The 24,755-nt window shown below is 45.0% G+C and overlaps 1 protein-coding gene across 3 annotated transcripts in view; it reads right to left on the bottom strand.

The window, feature by feature from the left end:
- Window positions 1–97: 97 nt before the first annotated feature.
- fryb (furry homolog b (Drosophila)) overlaps window positions 98–24,755 on the bottom strand; it is a 48,221-nt gene continuing 23,563 nt past the window's right edge. The window contains exons 15-67 of one of the 3 annotated variants that reach the window (XM_076749906.1): window positions 24,337–24,508; window positions 24,113–24,245; window positions 23,796–23,903; window positions 23,440–23,566; window positions 22,892–23,005; window positions 22,545–22,709; window positions 22,171–22,257; window positions 21,786–22,045; window positions 21,438–21,627; window positions 20,898–21,022; window positions 20,152–20,209; window positions 19,626–19,717; window positions 19,243–19,415; window positions 18,930–19,090; window positions 18,725–18,835; window positions 18,396–18,550; window positions 18,118–18,217; window positions 17,802–17,973; window positions 17,200–17,450; window positions 16,967–17,113; window positions 16,665–16,833; window positions 16,482–16,572; window positions 16,159–16,232; window positions 14,899–15,049; window positions 14,243–14,346; window positions 13,138–13,229; window positions 12,884–12,977; window positions 12,558–12,777; window positions 12,255–12,376; window positions 11,720–11,907; window positions 11,450–11,544; window positions 11,140–11,338; window positions 10,817–11,038; window positions 10,492–10,690; window positions 10,286–10,383; window positions 9,918–10,088; window positions 9,517–9,657; window positions 9,237–9,422; window positions 8,941–9,105; window positions 8,727–8,801; window positions 8,287–8,457; window positions 8,053–8,061; window positions 7,464–7,658; window positions 7,181–7,318; window positions 6,880–7,094; window positions 6,083–6,287; window positions 5,778–5,927; window positions 5,585–5,683; window positions 5,387–5,470; window positions 4,444–4,461; window positions 4,118–4,228; window positions 3,188–3,423; window positions 98–2,969 (exon numbers count right to left, since the gene is read on the bottom strand). In XM_076749906.1, coding sequence (XP_076606021.1) covers window positions 2,711–2,969; window positions 3,188–3,423; window positions 4,118–4,228; window positions 4,444–4,461; window positions 5,387–5,470; window positions 5,585–5,683; window positions 5,778–5,927; window positions 6,083–6,287; window positions 6,880–7,094; window positions 7,181–7,318; window positions 7,464–7,658; window positions 8,053–8,061; window positions 8,287–8,457; window positions 8,727–8,801; window positions 8,941–9,105; window positions 9,237–9,422; window positions 9,517–9,657; window positions 9,918–10,088; window positions 10,286–10,383; window positions 10,492–10,690; window positions 10,817–11,038; window positions 11,140–11,338; window positions 11,450–11,544; window positions 11,720–11,907; window positions 12,255–12,376; window positions 12,558–12,777; window positions 12,884–12,977; window positions 13,138–13,229; window positions 14,243–14,346; window positions 14,899–15,049; window positions 16,159–16,232; window positions 16,482–16,572; window positions 16,665–16,833; window positions 16,967–17,113; window positions 17,200–17,450; window positions 17,802–17,973; window positions 18,118–18,217; window positions 18,396–18,550; window positions 18,725–18,835; window positions 18,930–19,090; window positions 19,243–19,415; window positions 19,626–19,717; window positions 20,152–20,209; window positions 20,898–21,022; window positions 21,438–21,627; window positions 21,786–22,045; window positions 22,171–22,257; window positions 22,545–22,709; window positions 22,892–23,005; window positions 23,440–23,566; window positions 23,796–23,903; window positions 24,113–24,245; window positions 24,337–24,508 — 7,647 coding nt within the window. In that variant the 3' untranslated portion in view covers window positions 98–2,710. Of the gene's footprint in view, window positions 2,970–3,187; window positions 3,424–4,117; window positions 4,229–4,443; window positions 4,462–5,386; window positions 5,471–5,584; window positions 5,684–5,777; window positions 5,928–6,082; window positions 6,288–6,879; window positions 7,095–7,180; window positions 7,319–7,463; window positions 7,659–8,052; window positions 8,062–8,286; window positions 8,458–8,726; window positions 8,802–8,940; window positions 9,106–9,236; window positions 9,423–9,516; window positions 9,658–9,917; window positions 10,089–10,285; window positions 10,384–10,491; window positions 10,691–10,816; window positions 11,039–11,139; window positions 11,339–11,449; window positions 11,545–11,719; window positions 11,908–12,254; window positions 12,407–12,557; window positions 12,778–12,883; window positions 12,978–13,137; window positions 13,230–14,242; window positions 14,347–14,898; window positions 15,050–16,158; window positions 16,233–16,481; window positions 16,573–16,664; window positions 16,834–16,966; window positions 17,114–17,199; window positions 17,451–17,801; window positions 17,974–18,117; window positions 18,218–18,395; window positions 18,551–18,724; window positions 18,836–18,929; window positions 19,091–19,242; window positions 19,416–19,625; window positions 19,718–20,151; window positions 20,210–20,897; window positions 21,023–21,437; window positions 21,628–21,785; window positions 22,046–22,170; window positions 22,258–22,544; window positions 22,710–22,891; window positions 23,006–23,439; window positions 23,567–23,795; window positions 23,904–24,112; window positions 24,246–24,336; window positions 24,509–24,755 lie in introns of all 3 variants that reach the window. The other 2 variants (XM_076749905.1, XM_076749907.1) reach the window with 2 other exon arrangements.

Below are 24,755 nucleotides of genomic sequence, written 5' to 3'. Positions count from 1 at the left end.
ACTAGCACTCCTTAGTTTCAAATATATAGTATGTTAATATTAAATCTATAATTTTAAAATGTGTGTGTGAGGGGGTTTGAGTGAAATGCACAAGAAATAATTTTCACGTTTTTTTACTTTGACACCGACTTGTACAGAGCATCAACTCAAAACAACTTCACAAAGGCTGTAAAAGTATTTACAAGGTGGAAAAAAAACAACTACAGTCTTAATCTAAAAAGCTTTAAAAATGTGCAATTTCTTGTTTGGCATGCACACACACACGTTCTCCCACACACAGGAAAAACAGCAACAAAAAAAAAGCATACCCACATGAGCTCAAAGCTCCCTTTTGTACCTCATACAAACATATCTTTGAGATAAAATATGATTTTTGTTAATAAATAGTTCAAACACTCCATACAGTACACAGAAGATGCATGCATGGCAGTTTGATTTGAGAGAACAAACATCAATATAAAACCTAAGTCAAATGAGTGTTGATTGATAGCGGATCAGATATAAATAGGAAAAAGATATTTTGTACAGTAAATGACTCGTAGAGGGACAACGAGGGAAGTCACAAAAAGGGCTGACGACAGGAAGTGTTCGACTTCAGTAGTAGCACGGGTTTTGTTTTGAACATCAACAATGAGTGCTGAATGTCAGCATTTCCCTTACGTGTAAGGTAACTACATACCACACACAAACATATGCTACAATGGTTGTGTGCCCATAACTAGAAACGGTACACAGACAGACAAAATATTTGAGTGTATACATGCGCCATCCTCACGGCATGTGAACACATAAGGTCAACGTGTTACAGTGTCAGACAGTGAGGAATATACAGTGTGTGCGCTCACTAACGATGCTACCACTAGCCACAGAGGAGTGCGCGGATAATGGCATGATTAGTCTACCAATGTCTACAACAGCAGTCAGGAGACGAGCTGGTTCACTGATACAGAATATAAATACAGCGAGGGCAGCGTGAGGAATTACACTTGAATATACTGCATCCGCTCCTCGTCAATCAGTCTTTCAGTCAGTCTGGGCTTGTCAGACTTTTTGGGGGAGCAAAAAGGGACACTGGTACAGTAGAAAGCATTCAACTGGGTCATGCATTGCACAATTTCCCCAAAAGGAGGTCTCAAAACAGTAGACACAACAGGAGGGAAAAGTTATTCCAGCTTTTTGGCTTTTCCTTCTCAGTGAAAGTGACAGCCTTTTCTCTCACAGTAATAAAACAAACAGTAACACAACCTCCTCTCCATAACTTTTTTTAAAAACTATTACCAAAACTCCACTTAGTGCAATCGTGAAAAATTACCAGTGATGTTATGTAGTGTCACGGGTAGTTTCCTCTCTGTCTCTGGTGGCGCTACCAGCAAACTACGTCCTCCCTGAAGGAGGTACCAAAAGTCAGTCAAGTTCAATCAGGTCTTGAGTTCCTCTGGGAAGCAAGTTAGAAATCCGAGCTCAGAGCCTTCACAGGTCCTCAGGTGCAGAGCAGATTAGATGCTGAATGACGACCATCAAGCAGGATTAAACCAGGAGCACATCAATTTTACAATTTTACAACATGTATGTGGCTGTAAAGCGAAGCTGGCGCTCGGACAGAATCACATCAGGTCATCGTTATCAGCAGGCAGCAATCTGAAGTGTCTTGTGGGTTCAGAGAAACATCCCATTTTGTCTGGGACGTGATTCTTGAAGTGTAAAATCTACAGGTGTGTGATCTCCTTTTCAGATTCAAAGATCTGCTCAGGAGTAGTTGGTTTCAGGCATTTGGATCCACAGAAGCTCTTTAGGTCCTCTGGCACTGGAAGTTTGTCTCAGGTCTGGACATCTGACGGTTCAGCATTCAGGAGCCCCCCTACGTTCATTAGGGGCAGGGCAGCATGCCCCACCTTCCCCAGGTAGCGAGATAAGGGCGAAGCAGCACCACCGAGGGAGCAACAACAACCCCACGCTGCAGCCTCTCCTGGGCTGGTGGGACAGGGAGGGGGAGGCGGGGGAGGGAGAAGGGATGAAGATGGAGTGGGGCCATGGGTTAAGACTGTGTCATGGCGCGGGGGTAGAATTGGTGATGGGCCTGAGTGCTTGTATGGAGAGCGGGGGAAATGGGGGAGATGTGAGCCTCGAGGGGGAATGAGTGACGCGCTCGTGTCAGAGCATGCGAGCAAGGTGGGTTCTGAGGTGACAGTCGGGAGCATGTTAGATGTAAGAGATGATAGCAGGTGTTTGCCGCTGTGTAAATCTAACAGCGGTGAACTGTGTGATGAATGTCCTCTGAAGGGATAATAAAGGTTCTCATCGAGATAACTCCTCCTTGGCTCGTGTGTGCGTGGCAGTGTAAAATCTGTGTTTGAACAGCTTTGCGATGAGAACAAATCTGGTGGTTTGGGAAAATCAAGCAAAGAGGCATCAGAGTCTGCAGTAGATGGGGATGAGGAGAGCAGAGAGAGGTTTGGGTTATGGTCTAAATGTGGTTCTGGTTCTGGTGCTGAGAAGGGCGGTAGGCAGGTATCTGTCTGGAGCTGTGCAGCCGGGGCAGCAGACAAACAGGTGGAGGCAGGGGCCAGGTGTGTGGCTGCTGGGCCTCCTCTGCAAGAGCAGACTGAGATGGCAGCGAGGGGTGTGGAGATGGTTTTGGAAGGGTCAATGGTTGCAGTGACGGGGGAGGTAAGGGTGGAGAAGGAGGGGGTGGGGGGCTCCTGAGCTCCTGTCAGAGGCTGGTCCCGGAGGCGCTGGAGTCGGGGAGGTAGGTTGTGACGACCCGGTACCCCTGGGCGCGGCGGATCATGTCGCGGATCTCCCCGTTGAGCTCCAGCAGCTTGGAGCAGATCAGGCTCAGGTCCTGGCGGGAACCAACCAGGGCAATGGTGCCCGTCTGGCCCAGCGTCTGGTGGCGAAAGTAAACATTGAGCAGAGTCTGGACCTCGCTCTCTGAGCTGCCACCAAACACTCCATTGGGCCACTGCCTCCTGTAAATGATAAAAAAGGTGTGATCAGTCAGAGGATATAAAGAGAGCAGAAGGAAAAGAAAACACTCTGTTGTGTCATGTGACAGTGTGTTCAGTCAGTCATCTGGATCAGGAAGAGCGAGAAGAGGTAATGAAGTCATGAGTAATTGAGTTCAAGGGGTGCAAAAAACATCTCTGATGCAGTATTGACTGGAAAAAATCAGCTCAGTGTTACTCACCTGCACTCCTGGATGTAGCGCACAGCTTTGGTGAACTCGTGGTTCTTAAGGCACTCCAGTACGGCCTGCACAGCTGCCTCTGAGGTGGGGAAGCTGGGCACAACCATGGCTGCCACCTGGGTGGCGTGTGCGTGAGTGTGGGCCAAGTGTTTGTGTTCCAGGTCGCTGGCCACGGCCGCCTCTGCTGCCTGCAGGCTGGTCTTCAGATCAGTGAGCTCTCGAGACATGTTCAGCAGCTACATGGTGGGAAGGCAACAGATGGTGGTTGAGTGAGTGTGTGTGTGTGTGAGAGTTTTCAGTCATCACAGAAGGAAAGTTTATCTCATTTGGTTCAATATTCAAGATTCACTTTAAGAGCCAGCAGTGTGGAATGGGGCTGCTGGTCTTATTCTGGGCTTTGTCTCCTCTGTGAAATCTGGCACACAGTCTGTAGCATGCTGACCATGCTGCTAATGAGGCGAAATTGAATTTAGCTGTACGCAGGTTCATGCGGTCATCTGGTGTGGTAACAGGAGCAGCACGCTGAGCGAAGCTACCTGCAGCGAGCGGACTGGGACTGTGAATGACTTTGATGTGTTTCATTTAGTGTTGCTCTTAGCACCCCATCAATTGAGCACCCCATATATTGTTGTATAATTAAGTTTGTTATTTTAATATAATACTTCCAGTTTATTTCTTGTCCCACTCAGTTGGTTCACATATTTTTAATAACCTAATCTTAAGGATCAAAAAATGTCTATTTATCTTATGTTTGAAAATGAATCTTTTCACATCCAACAGTCGAGCAGAAAAACATCCCCAGCACGAATACTGAACCTCTTTGATTCTGACAACAGATTACCTGTATAGTGAATCTTAGTCACAGGAGAATCGGTGAAGTAACTCGGTGTGTTAAGACTGTAAATGACGTCTTTGTGAACTGTGGCTCACCTCAGGCACAGAGCTGATGGCATGAACTTGACCAATGAGCGAGCAGTAGGACTGGAAGAGTAGGAGAAGCTGGAAATGCAGCTTGTAGAGCCTCTGACAAAGCTCCAGTTGCTAGAAGGCATTAAAAAAGAAAGCGGGTCAAATTCACCAGCAGCAGAGAAAACACAGACTCAACAACAAGGTCACACATTCTCAGAAGTACACACCACACACATGCAAAGGAATACAAACACACAATAACAGCTAGCTGATTGTCCTGTGCAAAGTAAATTAAGCAGTTTATTTAAGAAGAATCTAAGGCAGTGAAGTGAAGAAAGAGAACTTACTGCAAGAGACTCCATTTGCTACACAGCGAGAGAGCATGTTAAGGCAGCAGAGTGAGGTGAGAGGAAGACAAAGCGTCAATCAAACACATGCACTGCACAGTATAAACCACGGCTATTCACAGTCAAGCTACCGAGAATTAGTCAACAGTGTATAAAACCCAGCAACTTTAAATCTTATTTAGCCCTTTGTACACAACCGTTCAAAAGTTTGGAATCGAATGCCACGAAAGCTTGATTTGGTACAGTAACACGGCTGAGAAGAATGATCTTTCATTCAGGTTCCTGCTTCAGTGTGAAGTGCATAGCAATGCCTATAACAGGCTGGTGTTAACAGGCGTGTTGCTTTAACAAAGCTCTTCTTAAAACTTCAAAACAGACACAGAACTGAACATACAAGCTAATCACAGTTCAAACCTGTTCCATCTAACCACTGAGTAGACTGCAGAGACCCAAAGAAAAACAGGTTCCTGAAATATTTAGAGCAGCTTTGTAGTTCAGTAATGATCGTACAGTTTGTTGGACTGGAAAACAAATTCAAAATCAAAGGGGAAAAAGAATACGACTGTATTCAGCAGTCATGCAACACCGTGGGGACTTCAACTAATTGGAATATTTAATCATTGACTAATTATATTTTGGGGCCAAAGAGATTTGAAATGTAAAGAATAAATTTGGTGTCTGATTTATATGCTGCTTTTGTTTTTCATTATTGGAGGAACAGAAGAAAAACATTAATGTAACATTCCATTCCAAACGTTCTGAACAGAAGTGCAGATAACGCACAGCGAACATGCAAAGAGAGCAAACATTTCAGTGTGACAGAATCACACACGAGCAAAGAGATCATAAATGCAAAGCACAGATGAAGAAGTCACCCTGCTGAGTGTGTTAGCCTGTAAACTCCAGATATCTGCACGTAACAGTGAATAACTTTGAACAGTACCTTCTCCTCTGAGTCTCCGGGCTGGCATGTGACCACACTGTCACCGGGGCACCGTGGAAATGTGTCCTTACAGTTCCTCAGCCACTGAAGGAAAAATGTAAGGTGGAATGTAAGAGTGAGGGGGGATGGTGGAAAAGCGGCGGTCACACATTTACATGAAAAACAAAAACAGATTTATCAATAAGCTGTAAAGTTTACCGATACAGCGGCCTCCTCTCTGGTGTTGTAGGTATCCAGATACTCCTGCAGCTCCAGCGCACTGAACTTCATCTTTTCAAGCAGACCATAGGACATGATCTGGAAAGAGCAACAAGAAGAGAGGAGGTGGTGAAAAATGACTCACCTTCCTCATCCCACCTGCCTCACCCAACCATTTGCCGGCAATGCTCACCGTGTCAGCATCAATGTAGATTGTGGGACAATCTGAGCATGTGGTTAGCATCTGAGAGGACCTAAGGAACTTTGATCCGATGCCCCTTAAACCCTCTCCAAGGTAAGTGGCGACGTCAGTTGTCAGGAGGCAGAATTTACCCTGGATGTTCTGGGAAAGAAAGAGGAAATATTGTGCTGCCACACATAGATGCTTATAAATTCTATGGGATGTGAGAGTTTGCTTGAAGTGGAAAAAGAGCATCATAGCCATAAACAGAGACAGAATATTATGACTAATGTCAACTACTCCTTCGCGTGATTTACCTTAAAGAGAGATGAGAAGACTTGAAAAGTGTGGACGGCACAGGACCCATCCGAGTCGGTCACAAGCTGGTTGATGTGGCAGCGCCACGCCTCCTCGGCATCGTCACACACTGTGGGCTGGAAGGCTGCCAAGATGGCAGAGAAAAATGGAGAGGGGGGAGGAGGAAAACCAAGGTCTTCCAAGTCATCTACATCATCACGTAAGCTGTCGCCATGAAAATGGGGAAGAAATGAGGGTACAGAGAAAAAAAGAGAGTTTGATACCTTCCCCGAACAAAAAAAAAAAAAAAAGTTCTATATTAAAATGAAGAGTCTCAGCGACCTCATGAGATTATATGAGCTGGATAATGTGAGTGCCTTTGTGCCATTTAGATGTGGTTCAAGTGGTATTTGGAAACAAAACTAAGTGAACGTAATACACAGGCTACAGGGGACAGAAAATACCAAGCAAAAAGAAAATCAACAGTCACACGCTGACTCTAACTAGCATGTATAGCAGTGTTTCTAAGGAGTGATTCAGTTACTTATACAAGGTTTAAAGTATATTTTCATGAAGCATTATCAACTTTAACATCTTTTAGTATTTACAGCACACTTGATTGAATGACAGCTTACAATCAGTCTCTCCCAATGTTGTATACACAAACATTACGGTTGCTAAAATCAGCACTCAGACTGCAGTTTAGCCGAGCTTTAGTCCCACTGTCAGTCAATCTGCCATCTGATAAAATACTCCAGTGAAGCAATACTCCGTTTTGTTTCCTGGTCTGCTGTTTACTCCTGTCTGTCACATTCACCTGGGCAGACAGTTGGGGTCTAGAAAGTCCAGCGGTGGTTGGCAGTAGTCTGGGTTGAGGCTGTGGTCCAGATTGCGGGGCTGATCCTGAGGCTGCCCCGGCAGCTCCAGGGTGAAGCTCTCGCCGCAGTCCGAGCCGTGAGGGAGCTCGTGGGCGCTCAGTGACAGGTCATCGTCCTGGGCCTGAGTGTCTTCATCGTCGCCGCACACCCTCCCCTGAAGAGACAAAGATATTAGATTTTACTGAGAATAACAAATGTATTTACAAATGCATGTGTATGTTTATGTGTTTTACTCCTCACGTGCAATCCTGGGTGATCATCATGGAGCACTCCCTGGCCCGGTGTGGTGGCATTGAGGGATTGTGGGTCGGCAGATGTGTCGTAAGAAGTAGACAGAGAATCGGTGTGGTTGGTTTCCTCTGATGGAGAAGGGTTAGTCTGGAACAGGAAGACAGACCAGGAATATCTATAATTTCGATTGATTTATCCTGTCAAATTGGGTCATTACAACAACAGACAACAAGGCTTTTCAGGCTTCAGTGGATGTTAATGTTGTATTGATCCAACAGTCGCCACTACGCACGAGCTGAGAGTGAGAGAGGCTCTGGCTCGTCGAAGACTCCTCTTCCTCTGAGGACTCGTCTGAATCGTGGGGGTCCTCGTGACCCAGACTGGGGGTGCTGCCCGAGTGCTGGCTCTCCTCCAACAGGTCGCCCAGCTCTGTGCTGTCCAGAGATCGTCGACGCACGCCCCAATTAAAGTTATCGACGGTCTCGCCCTAAATGAAACACACACACATAGACATTGGAAGAGAAGGGCAGAGGCAATGGTAGCAGTGACTTTCAATGCTGTGAGACCAACGTTTTCATGTTAACCTTCAAGATAATGAATAGTCTGAGAGCGTCTGATGACAAGCACAAGATGCAAAACGATCGTTATTCATGGCATGAGAATATGCTGGAAAGGCCGTTTGCATTCAGTCTATCCCATTAAGACTCATTTATCTCCGTTATGACAAATAGCAGTATTGTCAGAAATGTAGTTCTGCAACCAAGCTGTGAGAGCAACATGAAGCACAATCATCCTTTGTTTGTTCAGAGGGAAACAAAGGCGCCAGCAACACCACAGCGCTGATAGAAGCTAATGTAAGTGGTCAGTGAGAGAGACCTTACCTGGAGCTCCTAGGCAGCGAGGGGAAGAGAGAGAGACACAGAGTTAGACAGACAGAGGGACAAGGACGAGGGACAGAGAAATACATTTCAAATATATTGATGTTAAAGAAAGAAATGAATGAAACACGCATTAAAGGTAAAAGGGAAAGAAAGAGACAGATACTTTACTATCTACACTTTAAATTAAGTGACATAAGTTACTGTGGGCAAAATACAGTGAAATATGAATCTCACCTCTCCGTCCTCCAGCTCCACGTCGAGGAAGTCAAAGTCTCGGAAAACCCTGAACTGCTGCTCGCTGGCCGTGTCGTCGAGCGTGTCCTCTCTGGTTCCGCCCTCCTCTGATGACACGCCACTCTCCCGCACCTCCATCATGTCCAGGTCGCCACACGATGAGAAGATCACCTGACGAGAATGAACAACAGAGGTATTTACACTCATCACAGACGGCACGTGAAGTTCACGATAAGAGGCATTATTCTGCATACATATCTGGAAAGACTGGAGGACCTTGCCAGGGTCAATAATTTCAAGAGCTTGGCTTTTAAAAAGTACAATCAAGACAATTTGCCTCAAGCAAAAGTGACTTCTGCCCTTTTTTAGGTTTTTGTAGACTGTAAACAAGCAGACAGCACAGGGAGAGTGTTGTAAACAAGAGACGGGTGGTAGCTTACAGATGGGTTCTTGGTGAGTCCAACTTCTTGTCCACAAAGAGACAAAACGTTCACCAGCTTCTCTCTGGTTCTTTTCTGTGTGTACCAGAAAGACAGCAAAAGACAGGAGTATGACACGGCAGAGACTTCCAGTTAGAGCTACGTGAAGAAATGCATGTAAACTTTGCCTAAAATTGTCCTACGCTGATACCTCAGTGGGAGCTTCTGACTCTACCTGAGAGGATTGGGGTCGCCTCCAGCTGACAGGCACCAGGATGGTGTTGGAGTTGGATCCAGAGGAGGTGGAGGAAGTACTGCGGGTTACAGCCATGGCTCTGGCCTTCCCCTCTCTACCACCTGAACCCTGGAGCTCATCGAACCGACGCCCAATCACTGGAGTCTGTGAGGAAAGCACAGCCCCTCATGAAAAAGTGTGAATATCACAGGCATTTATGACACGTCGTGAAAAACACTGCCTACTGTAAGTGTAAGGGCTCTTTCAACGTCCAGTTAATGGAGTTTCTTCCTCACCTCAGAGATGTCAAAGGTGAAGTCCAGTGTTTTTCCAGGCAGAGCCTTGGCTGAACCGTCCCACACCCTGCTGACCTCGAGGTTGGACAGGTCACCCTGCGAGTGGCCGTACACCGGATGAACCAGGCTGGCAGAGCGTGATACCACCAGTTTTAAGATGTTTAAGGCATCCTTCCAGTGTATGGTCTACAGAGTCACAAACACAGCATACACTGTAAGAGAGACAGCACTCTCTATGGCACAGTAACACAAAGTAGTAGTGGAAGAAGCAGACAGTTACCTGGACAAACTTCTCAATGGTCTTTGTCACATCAGCGTTGAACTGTTTGACTTGTACAGCAGTCAGGTCCATGTGGCTGAGCAGACAGTAGATGATCTGGAGGAGAGACTGCTGCATGCTGGGAAGGCCTTTATCCAGCAGCTGGGAGACGGAGAGATATTCAGTGAGTGACAAAACATTGAACCACAATAATTATCTTGCTCAGGAGCAATGTCAGTGGGTGTATGGGCAACATAACACTGCACTGTAGGTGAGTGGATTATCCTCTACAGACTGGCAGATTACTGAAAATATGAATAATGAGTCATTGCCTAATGAGTGCAGTATGTAACCACACTGAGAGAAAGCCAACCATGTCTGCCTAGAAATAAGGTATGCACTGCATAATTATCAGCACTTACCTCAGCCATATAGGTGACCATGTTGAGTGTGATGTCAGAGAAAGCCTCATGGAGGTAGCGACAAACCACGCTGACCCACGAGAAAGGGTCCCTTGTGTAGGAGCGAGTCTTATAGAGCGTCATCACGTGGGCCAAATGGGACAGCTTTGTGTGCTTTTCCTCCAAACACACCTGAGAGAGCATGAGAGAAGGAAGTGGCAGCTTTCATTGCTTTTCATCTTTCCTGCAAGTATTAAACTTATCTTTTGTGTGCATGTTTATTTCCCATGTCTTTTCTTCAGATAAATTAGCTTTAACACATAATAAAACCTGAGCTAACCTAAAGGAAACTAAAGTAAACTCGGCTCAAGTGAAGAACTGCACGGTACCTGTGCGATCCTCTCAGCGCTCTCCTTACAAAACTGAGTCGGATGGCCAAAGTGTTGCACCAGGTGAGGCAGCAGACACAGCACATTCAGAGGGAAACCTGCCCAGAGAGACGAGGTTGAACTTCCAACAGCACCCAGTGTAAATAAAAGTGGCAGACTTTGCCATTGACTGAGCTCATAAAATGATACAGGATGAGAATACCTACCTATGGACTGTGAGCTGTCAACAACAGGCACGCGAGAGACAGGCGTGAGCTGGCAGAAGAGCTGCAAGGTGAGGTCAGAAGTGGCCTGGGAGGTAAAACCCTTCAACAGAAGCTGCTGGATCCCAGAGAATCCACTCCACCTCAGCTGAGCCTGCAGCTTCTCGAGGCGTTCGCGATTCTCTGCTCTGTCCAACGGCACCTGGGAAATAACAACATGAGTCATTAGCTGCTCGTACTTCCGCACAGTGCTGATAGATAGTTAAATGACTTGGTCCAGCTGGTACTAAGACCTAACTTTTGTCTCTACAAGTCTCATCTTATCTACCTTTGACAGCAATTTGTGAACAAGGCGAAGTGACATCTGATATTCAAACTCAAAGTCTGACTCCATGAGTGACACTGCCACCCAGAAGACTGTGGCCAGTATTGTTGAAGGATGGGAAACATGGGCCGGATCAGAGAGAACACTGGGATCGATACGATTGGTTGACGATGTGCAGGACCCAGGGGTTCTTCCTGTCCGGGCGAGACCGTGACTGTTGCAGGCCTGTAGATCGAAAATCAGACATAACACTGAATTAGACAGATGGTCAACAATTCTGCGGCAGTGCAAAGGTGTCGCACTAAACAAGAATCTCCTTGTCTTGCCTGTATGCGGTCCAGAGTCGCACTGCGAGGAGGATCATTGGGCTGGTGGCCACACTCCCCAAACTTCTTGGGGACCGAGTAGGAACGCTGGTGGCGTTGTGATGACAGACCGACAAATCCAGGGCCAGGAAAGTTCAACTGACCAGTGCTCTTTCGGTTCATCAGTTTGTCGCTAGTCACGAAATCTGGTGAGGACGTCCTGTGAATCCAGTGCAGTAAATATTAACATATTTGAATATGCTGTTCTTGTTCTTCAAATCTCTAAGAAAATGAGGAGAGTTTTAGCATCTCATAGAGAGCGGAGGCCTACCTGGTTAGAGCTGCCATAAGGTCGCTGTTTTTCAGACATTCTGCTAGATTCACCACCACTGACTCCAGTGTCAGCAGCACCTCCATCACATAGCCCTGAAAAACACATGTATGTTCATGATTTCTTATATTTGTAAAGGGCTTTTCTAGACCCAAAGCTCCAACAATGCTGTTTAATTACACACATCAGCATTCTCATTTATAAGGTAAACTGGGTGTTATGTGCCGTAACAGTTCTCTCATATACCTGACAATCACTTGTTCCACTCACCTGCACCTCGTCGCCATGTTCTCCCACCACCTCGACGAGGCGTGACACCAGGTCAGAGACAGCGTGGTTGTTGATTGGCTGTTTGAGGGCTCTGAAGATCTGGAAGGAGCGCCCAGCATAGTGACGTGAGGAGCTGCACAGAGCCGTCTGTAAAGCCACGTCGCTCAGCTGCTGCTCCAGGTGAAAGTCTGTATGAACAGATGGGTATGAAGATAAAGATACACACAAACCCACATGCGGGTTTGTTTGGAGATATGGGTTATTACCTTTAAGAAATTACATAATGGTTGAGAAGATTGACAGTCTCTATCCTTGAGTTAATCATTTTTTTAAGCATTTTGTGCCACTGTGTTGGACTCTGAAGTCTGGCGCACTGCCTCATGGCAGAACACAGAAGAGGGCTTTAAACAAATCACCCGAAAGTGGAACATGGATTTTCAGAAATGCTCCACATGAATCATGAGGTAGCAAGTGAAACCTGACATTTCTGTCATTCAGTGAAAGATGTTTGCCATTAACACGAGTGCTCTCTCACCTGACTTGGACTCCTTGAAGACGGAGATGACGTGGCGTAGGAAGTTGGAGAGCTGCTCCGTGCTCTTGGAGTTGGGGTTCTTTGGTGTGATGTCCTCGTGCACCCACAGCGGCCCAAACGCTCTGAGCAACAACAACACAGTACTCCAGGCACTGTATACCCACCACCAGTAGCACCACATATGTGTTACTCAAGCACTTAATCATGTGCACACAGTGCGCACTACAGTGAGATTTTCACACACGCACACACTTCACAAACACACACTAGTATGGCACAAAACACCACTGCAGGTGTGCGTACCTGGTGGAGAGGAACTCGATGAGTTTGTTCGTCTTCTCGTCGGTCTCATTGGGTGTATCTTCAAGGTCCTCCAGGTCGTCAGGTGTCACAAGGGGCAAATTTCCGACACTGCCTGCAGTGCTGCCGCCACCCAGACTGGCAGAGGAAGAGTTGGAGGTGGAACTGAGGCCTGAGTCCACCACCGGAGACGTCTGCCACTCCCGCAGGAAGTCAGGTGCATCTAAGGGAACATTATAATAGAGTATACAGAATGAAATGTCAATATATTGGCCTGGGGCTCTTTCAGCATGTTTTCATCAGTTCTCTTGTGTGTGTTTTCTACGTACGTGACTGCTGGTACTCTGTGTGGTAGCTGGACTTAATGGTGAGGGTCTTGTTGTCACTGATCTCTCTGGTCAGCATCAGAACTGAGGCTATTACCTGGAAGCACAACAAGGAAGACTCTTCAGTGGCTATTGAAATTTCGCCAGAGCCCTCTCAATGTCACTGAGTAACTTTCCATTGCCAGTGTGTGCAATGCCATGTCAATTCAAAGCCTAAAATGGCTTAATGATAATGAATATTACAATCCCAATCTGACCTGGAAATTGTTGTTGCAGGAGAGGGCAATGAGGAGGTGGAGAAGGAGACGTTTGCTGTGTTCATAGACCTCTGGTCTGTAGTGGTCCAGACCTGACCAATGAAATGCACACGTACAGTGAGACGAAAGTAGAACACAGACTACAACAGGCTGGTACAGATACATGCAAAGAAGGAGGAAAACACAGCAAAATAATGAAGCGCCTTGGTAATTGTTGTTGTTTTTACATTAAGAGAATTGAAATATGTTGCTTGCTTGCGTACACTTGCATAACACATAATTAGTTGCGATGGCAACTCCCAACCAGGGAGCTCGTATCGCTTGTTTCTCAGTATGTACTTTAATATAAATATGACATTTATCCCAATACACTTGCAGTAAAATTAAATTATGGTTATGGTGTTGAATAAACCAACCCAGAAACATAACGAAAATAAACAATTCATTCATTAAATAATACAACACGGATTCTTTGACAACTTCATGCGCACACTAACACAGACCGGATTATAATGAAAGGCCTGAAGTTAAGGGTTAGTATGCTGAATATGCAGAGTGCGTAATAATACACAGCTGACACAGTAGGTATGTCTCCACATTAGATAATACGGTTCTGGGGAATGCGTCTGTGTCTGTGGTCACACAAGAGAACGGTGTGCCCTCCACGACTGTGTGGGATGGAGATAAAACCTGTCACGCTATGAGCTCATTGGACGTCACAGAAAATACCTGCAAAGCTATTTTTGTGTGTATGTGTTGGTGTGAAAACACCCTGTAGACACACAGTGACTGATGATTTTTGATCTTATCTTTTTAGCTCTAGTTCCTTCAGGTTCATCTCATGTTGCCTCTGGGAGATAAGAGTCAGAGAGGCTGGAGAACTCGTATGATTGGCCAACCAGCTCGTCCAGTTTTTCACATTGGAATTTTGCACTTCCAAAACACATGGTTGTGTATTTTATGCGTGATATTTAGTCTGTGTTTTTACAGTTTCCTTTGTTTAAATGACACTCTTCTTTCCTCCTTCTCTTTTCAAGATTGATCAGCTAAAAGCTCCATAGACCAAAGTTGAGTCATGTGTGTGTGTGTGTTGTGTAACACCTACCCAAGAAGAGGGCATGTAGTAGCAGGGGCAGGTGTAAAGCCCAGTCTTCCCTCACGCTGTGGTCCACGACCATTTCAGTCATAAAGATCACTGCAATGTTACACCTGAGAACCAACACACATACACACACACACACACAGATGAATCCAGTGAGTGCACAAAACATTAACAGCACTTGATCCTTCCATGGCTCAATCAATACAGGAAAGCTCACGAGCTTTAACTCTTAAATATGCCTCAGTCTTAAGGCAGATTTGTATCAGCCAGTTAAGGAACGTGTTAGAGACAACTGACATGCAGATTATACAAAAAAGTAATTTCCAGGAGGTTTTTTAGGCAGGCATATCAGTCAGTCCAAATCATCATTCAGTCTTGTTATAGAAGCTGGTTTTGTGTGTATATTGCTGCTGGGACTGTGGGGCCTCTCTTGCTACTAAACTGCATCTGCATGAATATAAAGCCCCACTTTAAGTAATGATTTTTGAGGTGTCGAGAGAAGATAAATGAGCAAAATCCCCTCTAATACTGACTGGCTGACTCGCTGCTGATAGAAACATCACTGCTCCACCCCTGAGTGTGTTTTCTGTGTGTGATTTTTGTGGATGTTTCCCAGCAGGTTGCCTGTACAGTGTGCGTCCATGTTTGTTTGTGCATACCTGTGCAGTGGTCCTCTAGGCGTGATGGTTTCTGGAAGGTAGTCAACCAGAGGAGCCCAGCAGCCTCCGTTAACGGGCATTGGTAACGGTTGAGGATGGTTGGTCTCCAGAACGCCCAGTAGCCAACCAGCATATGGTGGGAGTGGGTCGGCTACAAAAACAGACCAATCTCAAGATTTAGTTAGCACAAATATGCTTGAAACACACACACTCTGTGTGATCCCAAGAAGCTTTCCCACGTCAATCAAAGCAGTGACGAACAGCTTATGTGACAGGTCACTCACAAACTATTCAAAACATGTGGAATTCCAAACATTAGCTTAGCGCAGTTCAGCTATTTCAATAACAAAGTGTAATTTACTACTACGCTTAACCAGTGCTACAATATTGTATTTTATTTTCTCAAGTGTCTAAACATGCTCAGTTTTGAAATGTACACCCATAAAGAACTGAAACAATTTTTACTTACATTTTTAGTTAATTACCATACAAAAATCATACCAGCAGCTTTAAAGCACACTAATTATCACGTTATATGTCCTTCGTTCAGTCAGAACAAAATGGAAAAACAACAAGGAAAATATTTTCAACTGCCATCGTTTAGCATAAAGCAGGTGTTCTCGAACTGCGTGCATTTGCTGAATTCCCTAATGTTCTCTGCCAGTCTGGACTTTGAGAAGCCCTGATGTAGTTTGGTGAAAGTACATCCTGCTTTTTAAAAATGGATCCACTCTTGTAACCATGTCTGGTTACAGTTCTGCTTAGTCACATGAGGACTACGGCAGCAGACTCACGCCTGGATGTCGCCTGCTAAAGATAGGCCGTGTACCATCAGTGTGCTTGAGGTTAAATCTGTATCTGTGTCACAGGGGACAGTGGTGGGTCTGGGCTCGTGTCCAAATAACATGATTCACAAACAACTGCAACATCAACAACAAAAATTTAAATGCATTGAATGAGACACTTCTTTCATCCACACCAGTATAGCTGTGTTTATCCAGGTAATTATTCCCTTGCACAATAAAAACAACTTCTGCCACTCTGTGCATTTATGTCTGTGTGGAGGGGACAGTTGACAATTAGCATAAAGGTCTGAGGTTTCAATGTCGAACACTGTGGACTGACAGCAAGAATCCATGTCCTGAAGCTCTTTCCAAATAACAGACAGTTGTGAATCCCCACGAGCTGTTGGTGTGAGTACACACTGTACAAGGCCAGCATGGTTGTACATTCATTCTCATGAGAACCAAGACAACTTACTCTTTTCATCTTCGTAGGAGCCTCCGGAGCTGTTGCTGTAGCGAGATTCCAGTCTGTTGTGAGCCCTGGCCCTGCTGAGAGAGACACATGACATTCAAAGTGAAATTTGTGTTTGAGTTTCCAGACTTGCAAAATATACGGTCTATTCTGTGACTGAAAAGTCTGAATTTCTGATATTAATATTGCTGCGTAACTGGTACGATGCTGACGTGTTTAACATATCCACTTGCACAAGCCTCCTGAGAGACTGTTGGGCGCCTCGATCTGACAGCACATTCAGCTATATTTTGCCAAGTATGTAAAAAATATGCATTAATACTAACCGCTCTTCACTCTCTCTGACCAGCTTGTTCTCATCTGTGTCTGCCAGGTTGTCCTGACCAGCCACCACAGTGTTACTGCTGGAGGTGGTACCTAACACATAAGACATTTCAGACACAATCTTTAGAAATACAGTACAGTCAAATCGTAGACATCACAGAATATGACAGCAATTCTCCTCTCACCTGTCTGTGAGGTGGAGGCTTTATTGCTGGCAGCAAAGCGGTAGAAGGGAGGGTTGTCGCAGTGCAAGACCACGGGGTTAACCGGGTCAGTCTGCTGCAGCTCAAACAGGAGCTCCTCCATTGTCTGGATGGTGTTGTTGCGACACAGGTAGATCACCACCTTCTTGATCTTAAGGAGATACGAATACACAGTATGAACTGATTCAGCTCATGTGGTCTCTACATATTTGCTATGCTATTTATCATCATCAGAAAATGTCAGACTTCAAAGAGGTGTGTCGGTTCATACAGATTGCGCTTACATAAGGCAACAGTGTGGTGTCACTGCTGACTCCACACAGGCTGATAAGGAACTGCAGGGTGATCCGTAAGTTGTTGCTCCACCTCTCGTTGGACACTAAAGCGTTCCAGGCATTCTCAATCTCTGGGCCAGGAACCTCGTCGCCATACTGACAATGTTAAGAAAGAGATCCAGTTTAAATGTGGGCGATTTCATTGCAAAAGGGAGAGTCATTTCACAAACAAGGCTCCCTACCTTAGCAGTCATGAACATGAGGTTGTTGAGCACCAGCGAGGTCGCCTGCAAGGAGCCCCAGCCGTTGCCTCTCAGACTGGGGGACATGCCCTGCCCTTGACCGTGAGGTTCTTCCTCTGGTGTGCAGGGGCTTGAGGCGGGCGGTAGGAGACCCGTGTCCACAAGCTCAATGTTACTAAGCCAGGGTAGCAGGTAGGAAAGCATGATCTGTCTGCCGTTGGGATGGGTGGTTGGGAAACGCTGGCTCACCTCTGCACAGCCAAAGAAAATGTCAGGGGAATTAATGTTGCAAGTGCCTGGAGGAAGCTGAGAACACACTGGGATTCAACAACCGTCTCAGGGAAACCTCTTGGGAGTTGTCAGTGTGAGGGATCAAAAAGATCCTTTTGGAGATAACTTCAGTATTTAATGGGTTCACTAGATGTATTCAGCACATTGGATTATAATGGAACAATAAAACTGCATTTTGGCAGCCAACCTGATAAGTAGTTTCTGTTGTTGAAACATGACAGTGTAGGGAGATACATCAGCTTGGAGAGCGTAGTTTTATATATTGGACTTTGTAATGAAGTGCTCCAGTATCTTCAGCCTGAAAAACGTACCTGAGAAAAGAGGCAGAGTGAGCTCCGGGTACATGCTGGCCAGCTGGATGGAGAGTTGAGACAGATTGACGCTGTACAGGGGAGGCAGGGGGCCGTGAGTTCCATACAAAATATTACAAGGCTTCTGCTCCACCATCCGCTTTGAGTACGCGCACAGTTTAGACTCCAGCACCTGCAGACATTATTTATCATTACAGTCAAAATGCTTTGACAGGTTTTTGCTTTATGCTCCTGTTCTGTTTTCTACCTCTTTGTGTGAAATTAATAAATATATAACAATGAAACTGTGTTGTTCTGCTCTGTGTGCTGCATGTACCTGCATCAGCTGCATGGAGATCTCATATATTTCCCTGCTGGTGTCTGAGGCCTTGAACAACACCAGATTGAGCAAGGTCACGAGGTCACATGGGTAATTCCTGGCAAAGCAAGCAGAAATGGTCATCAGTTACTGGTCACAATGAAAATGAACTCAATGAATATAAAGTGACACTGTGAGAAGTTATACTCGTCTGCCGGGAGGTTAGAAACTGTAAATTTGTTTCCCTGGAGCTGGTGGATCTTCAGATCAAATCGAACAAACGCATGGTTCCCTACCTGTTGCCACAGACAGTGGCGATGGCCTTGAAGCAGCCAGATGCCAGCTGGTAAGATCCAGTAAAGCAGCGGTCCACGGCCCAGTTGAACAGATTGATTTGGTCTGGGTTCAGTTCTAAGAGCAGGATGACCACCTCACACCCAAGACGGTGAACCTACAGGAAAACAAGCAATGGTACAAGAGATTTGAATAATAACTTCTTGGTGCTGAAAGTGCTGAAACTTCTCCACATGTATGTTTACCACTAGAGTATATTTTCGTAAAAAATAACATAAAAAGCTCCTGTGCAACAAACTAAATGCAATAGCTGATTGTGGAGTGGACCTACCCGGATGTCGTGGCAGGCTAAGATATTGTCAAGCCATTTGTAGAGATAGCCGTCAGTAGAGAGACCCACATTGTCAAACACTGGACCGCAACACAGAACTGCTGACATGGCCTGGGTGACAAAGGTTGAGATAATGCTATAGCGTTTGTCAAATACAATGAAAAAAAACAGGTTAGCGGGGTTTGGGAGAACAGTTACTGCTTACCTTTAGAGCACAGTACTGGTAGCGAGTGATCTGGTGGTTGCGGTCACTGTAACGATCGAGGGGAGTGAACATGACACTGAAGGGTCCGGCCCATTGACTGAAGAGGATGAAGAGATGGTGTCTCAGAGACTGTTGAGGGAAGAGGAAGCGCCTGTGGTGGACTGCGTAGATGTGAGTGTGAGGATGACAGAGAGAGAGAGAGAGAGAGACATAGGGGGTCAAAAAAGGTTTAAATTTACATTTGTAATCTATGAGCGTTTTACTGACTGGGCATGTAGGACATACATTATCATAAAAAAGTCAAATGATTTACCGGGAACACACTGGATGAGATTAGCCACCATGCCGCTGAAATGAGCTCTGATGTCTTTAAGCACATCCAGCTCCTTCTCATTCTCAGCCTCCAGAAGCATCCGGGTTAGATCCACATACTCAAGGAATAAGGCGCCCAGTGCCAGGGAATCACGCTCCAGTGCTCCGTTGGTGCTACAGAGGAGGAGAAGGACAACTGACTTTGGTAATCACAGAGATCATCTTTGATGTTAGACAGGGAGCGCCATCATTAGCCAGAAGTTACAGGAGGAAGCAAGTGAGAGACAGGAAAGAGCATGAACGATGCATGAGCCCACGTGCACGAGGAAAGATCAGAACAAAAAGCAACTCGAGGGCTCCCAGGAGACTAAATGTGTGTTCTACCTGTCACTGATAACTCCTGCGTTAGCCAACAGTTCAAAGATCCTCAGAAGCTGGAGCCTGAGAAGATCCCTCCTCTCTCTGCGCTTCTTGTTCTGAAAACACACAAAGGTTTTCAATTAAGAGCTGAACCGGGGAGCCTTCAAGCCTCAAACAATGTCTGCAGCTGTATTAAACAACATATATTACTATACATATGATGTTTTGTTTATACAGTTTTAATTAGCTTTTAGAATGAAAAGTGACTTAACTTTACATTAGCAGTATAAAAAAATAATGCATTTCATAAATAGCAAAATATTGACTGACTAGCTATGAACATAAACTAGATAATTCATGAAATATATACTTCAACACTCTTATGAACTGATGCATGTAAAGTAAATCTAATCCTGGACCAACATTATACTTCATCACAAGTGTATTTTACAGTTTTCTGTGTGGGATCAATAAAATTAATCTAATCTTGTTTCAGTGCTGTCGGTGTGTTTCACCCATCACTCTATGCGTGTGTGTGTGTGTGTGTTACCTCAGGTCTACGCTCCAGTGCTTCCTTCATAAGTGGATGGAGTTCTTCAACGAGCTCCCTATAAACACACAGGATCAGAGCGGCTCAGGATCAATTGATTGCTTCACTGCTAAATGAGACTAAATCTTCCTTCCTTGTAGACGGAGGACGGTGTGATTTAAAGGAACACAGCGGTTTGGAACAGATATCTATCTTGTGTAACTCAGATGCTACGTGGCCTAAAACCACTAATCCTCAAACACAGGAATGTTAGACAAATTTGTCTGCAGAGACCTTAATCTCTTTGATAACAATGACGGCCCCTTTGAAAAACATTTCAGGTTAAAAATAGATTGTGTCTTTAAAATGAAATACCTCGCTTTCACAGTGGAGCCTCTGTCCTTTGAAAAAAATGTGATACATTTCTGTCCCTGTCTTTGACATCAGTGATGCAGTTCTTTCTTCTCTGAATGTCTTAGAGGCGTCTCAGTTATGAAGTGAATGTGAAGACTGATTTGAATAACTAACAGAAGAAGGGGGTGTGAAGAAACTGATGAACCATGTATTTCTTATGTCTGGGATAAGACTAATTCCAGCACATCATTCATTTTCAGTCGTCTGAGCTTTAAAGACATTAGTTTTTGTGACGAACAAATTATTTGTCGTCTCAGTGGGTAAAAAGAATATTTTGGACTTCACCCACGTCTGATGTGCATGACGAGAGCTATGTGTGTACTGTTGCTGCGCATTTCTGCATGTGTCTGTACCTGAAGACCAGAGCATTTGTGCATCCGAACCCCAGCACCAGAGACTCGGTGATCTCCAAACTCTCAGCTCTCATCAGTGGGACGAGCTGTTTTAATAGCCAGGCAACTGAGGGAGTGCCTATCACCTGAGAGATGACAAGAAATACACAAAGATGGATCAAGCAACATTAACAACCTAAAACTAATTTCCAAAAGTCTGGTAACAATATACACTGTAGCTGTTTAAGCTCATTATTAATGAGTCCAGGTTTTTCCACCATGTTACACTTTAAAATGTCAGATATTAAATACTTTCTTGTCCTTTTTTCTTGGAAATGATTAGTGATGATGGTGTCAATGTGACTGTAAAATGTCTATCTAAAGGCTATTCTTCACAATCAAAATCCCATTCATCACTGCATGAAGCAACAAGATATGCCCTTAGAGCTGAAACAATTAATCTGCAAGTCCATAGAGACTCATCAAATCAATAAAAACATGTGAGCTGCAGGCATTTTGTGAAGACCCGGAAATGATTAATTCTGCAGCGCAAACACACACCTTGTTGTCGTAGGTGACGCTGCCGTCGGGCGTAGTGGCAGTGATCTCTGGGGTGGACGCTCTGAGGTGACCGGGGGACATGATGCTCGGCTTCGCCACTCCTAGACACAGGATCAGGTAGTTACGCCACAGAGAGATGTAGTTGTCACTGGAGCCTGCTGTGCTGGTCTTCTTAGCATTCACTGGACTGCTGCAGACAGAAAAACAGAGAATAGGCACAAAGTCAGATATTTGAATGTTTCGCAGACATGGATCATTTGTTGTATGCTATATGCATTTTTATTTTGGTTATTTAAGTAGCAGTTAAATGCCTAAAAAGTACAATATAATGAAAGTGTGGTCTTGTACTTGGGGTCAACCAGTGGGAGCAGCAGCTGGAGCCGTGTGAAGGCGTAAGGCCAGGCGTATCCCAGGGCAATGGGGCAGTGTTTGGGCAGGTGCTCCTGCCGCAGGAAGATATGCAGACAGAGCACCCACGGGTCCTTCATGCACTGGGCGAAGATCCAGACGTGGCTGGGGCTCTTCACGTCGTAGGAACTGCTCACCAGTCGAGCCGTCCACTCCACCAGCCACTGGAGGTCAACATGGTGGCTGAGAGGCAACGTGGACTGATGGAGGGGAAGGAAATGAGTTTGAGAGCAGAAGAAGTCATTTTAGAGATTGTGATTGATGCAGTTTATCTGATGTGATGGTCTCATGTTACCGATCACACTCTTAACAAAAATACACTCACCGAATCAGAGACAGCCACATGAACAAAGCTGTCCATGACAGCGGGGCTCAGCTGGTCCATGACCTCTATCATGGGTTTGTCATCATCCTGGAGGGGAAGACATTTATAGAATCAGCTATTTTTATGACAGCGTCATACAATGTGAGAGAATTCACAGGCTGCATACGCTGCATATCTTATCACAGCTACAGTCAGATGGTTCTTCTTCCATCCTGCTATTGTCCTTGGCCTGGTACATGTTAGTGATATTTGTCTTTCAACTGTATATTCATCTATTTTTCCAGTCACTTAAAACCTACACAGAGGTTTAAAAAGCGACAGAATTGTTCTCTGCTATGTTTGTTTGGTGAAGATTGGAGTTTCCTGTACTGTACCTCCGCATGGCCCAGAGCTGTGAAGAGGCAGCGTATTTCTCTCAACACACCGACTGCCAGCTTCCTTGTGCTGATCTGACACGAGCAGAGGAGCAGCAGAGCCAGGCCCTCCACTGCATGGAGCACTGAGCAATGAGGGCTTCGCTCGGGCAGTCTGGGGCTCGACTGATGGAGAGGGAAGAGAGCGAGGGAGGAAAGGTCAGTGAAGAGTAACAAATCTGACTGTAAGTCAGCGTTTTTGAGTTATGGTTTTGTGTTTCGTTTTTTTGAAAGACAGAATTTAAACACCATTACTGCTGTAAGAGGGACAAAGTATGCTGAAGTGTACTAAACTACGCTGTACTAACCTCAACACCACCTCGCATCTTCCCCTGGAGCTGCAGAGCTAGCCTCCACTGTGTGAGCAGCTGGAGAAGGAGCTTCACAGATGCATCCTGCAGACCCTGATGGGTGTCCTGGACCTGAAACAGTTATAGAAGAATTTTATAGAAGGGCTGCCAACATAAATATGTAGCACATGTTGTTAATTCAGAGAGGATAAGGCCTTTTGAGTCACTCTGATTGTGTTTTCTGACAGGCCTCCTGTGGCACGGAGGATAATTTTGCAAGGGTAAGCAACATCAACTGAAAAAGTGGAGGCAGATAACTAGGAGCAACGTTTTATGGATTCTGTTTTAGAACAATTTTCATGCACAGAAAAAGAAAAGTGAGAAAAGTGCTGTTGTAGCAACATACTTTGAGGTTTTTTATGCTGGTTCTCGATTTCACCTCTCTCAATTTAAGGCACATGTTACAACTGTCTGATTCTGAAAGATTCTCATGACATTCAGTGCAATGCAGGATAAAATCTTTTACTGTCTGGGTAGTGGGAGGTTTCTGTCAAGCTCAGGTTTACCTCGCGCAAAAGGAAATGTGTGTAACCGAACAGGACGTCTTCCCTCCAGTCTGAGAAATCAAGCAGCAGGCTCTGCAGGGAGTTCTGGGAAATCAGACGAAGCTCATCGTCCATGTGCACAGTAAGTCTGAGGGATAGATGACAACATGTGTTGAATGAGAAACATCTTACTGAAGAGATTAAAAAAAAAAAAACAATTTAAGTCATGAAACTGTACAATATCTCTAACACAAACGTCATGTAAAGATATAAAATTAGCAGTGATTACTCAACAGGATAGGTATGTGTTTGTATATAATTAGTAAGAAATTACATGTTAGCCTGCCAGACTTAAAGTCGTCCTGTCTCTGACTCACCGTGACAGCAGGTCAATGAGTTCGGGTTTGGACATGGCATCAGGAAGGATACGAGGAATGGCAGCCACACATGTCCTGAACAGGTCGATTTTGGGCTTCCTTTCACCACTGTTGGAGACGGAAACATTTACTTATGGCATTTGTAACTTTCTTCACCCAAAAAACAGGCACGTTATTTTAACAGTGTATATACATGGAAAACATACTCATCACATGTCAAAAGGTCAGACAAAAAAATAGCACAATTTCAAATAATTTACAGAGAATTGAGAGTTTTACTTGAAAATGTTTCATATTTCTGCGTCACAGTTACGTACGTAATCATGTCCTCTGGTTCTTTGTTGAGCATCTGGACGCTGGTGAGCATCATACAACGACCCACCTCTTTGTCCAAGTGTCTCAGGATGTTGTCCAGAGCCTTTCGCACCTGGGAGTAGTACAAGGACATGCCTGTGGAGAACACAAAGAGACAGTACATGGAGTTAGACCAACTTCTTTTAAATTACACTGGCTTGGATGCCTACAGACACAGCGAACAGACCTATTAGTTTGGCTTCCTCTTCAGTGAGCGTCTTGCTGAGATAAGTTTTCTTCTTCTTCAGAGAGTTTCCAGAGGGCAGTGTGGCTCCCGTGTTGGGCATGGGAGGCTCTCCGTCCTTCTGTTGCAGAGCATCTGCTATCACCAGGAATGCCCGCAGACCTATGTTCATACGCTGGGACACAGATGAAGCATCCTTACTACACGCCAGAAGTCTGTTTATCAAGAGCAATGGCAAATTTGTGGAAGGAATTGAGTAAACGCACACCACCATTTATACAATTACTGGTTTGTAATCTCAATGTTTTACTGTAATTGTACATATTTCTGAATTATCCAAAACATACTCACTCTTATAATGTCTTTACTGTGTTAGAAGAGCACTCCACCACACTCTATAACAGTGTTGGCTTCCCAATGGA

This window comes from Chaetodon auriga, chromosome 15 (assembly GCF_051107435.1).
Source record: "Chaetodon auriga isolate fChaAug3 chromosome 15, fChaAug3.hap1, whole genome shotgun sequence".
In the NCBI taxonomy this organism is placed as follows: Eukaryota; Metazoa; Chordata; class Actinopteri; order Chaetodontiformes; family Chaetodontidae; genus Chaetodon; species Chaetodon auriga.
Note: the sequence above shows the minus strand (reverse complement) of the source record. Positions and strands in the feature narration are given on the sequence as shown.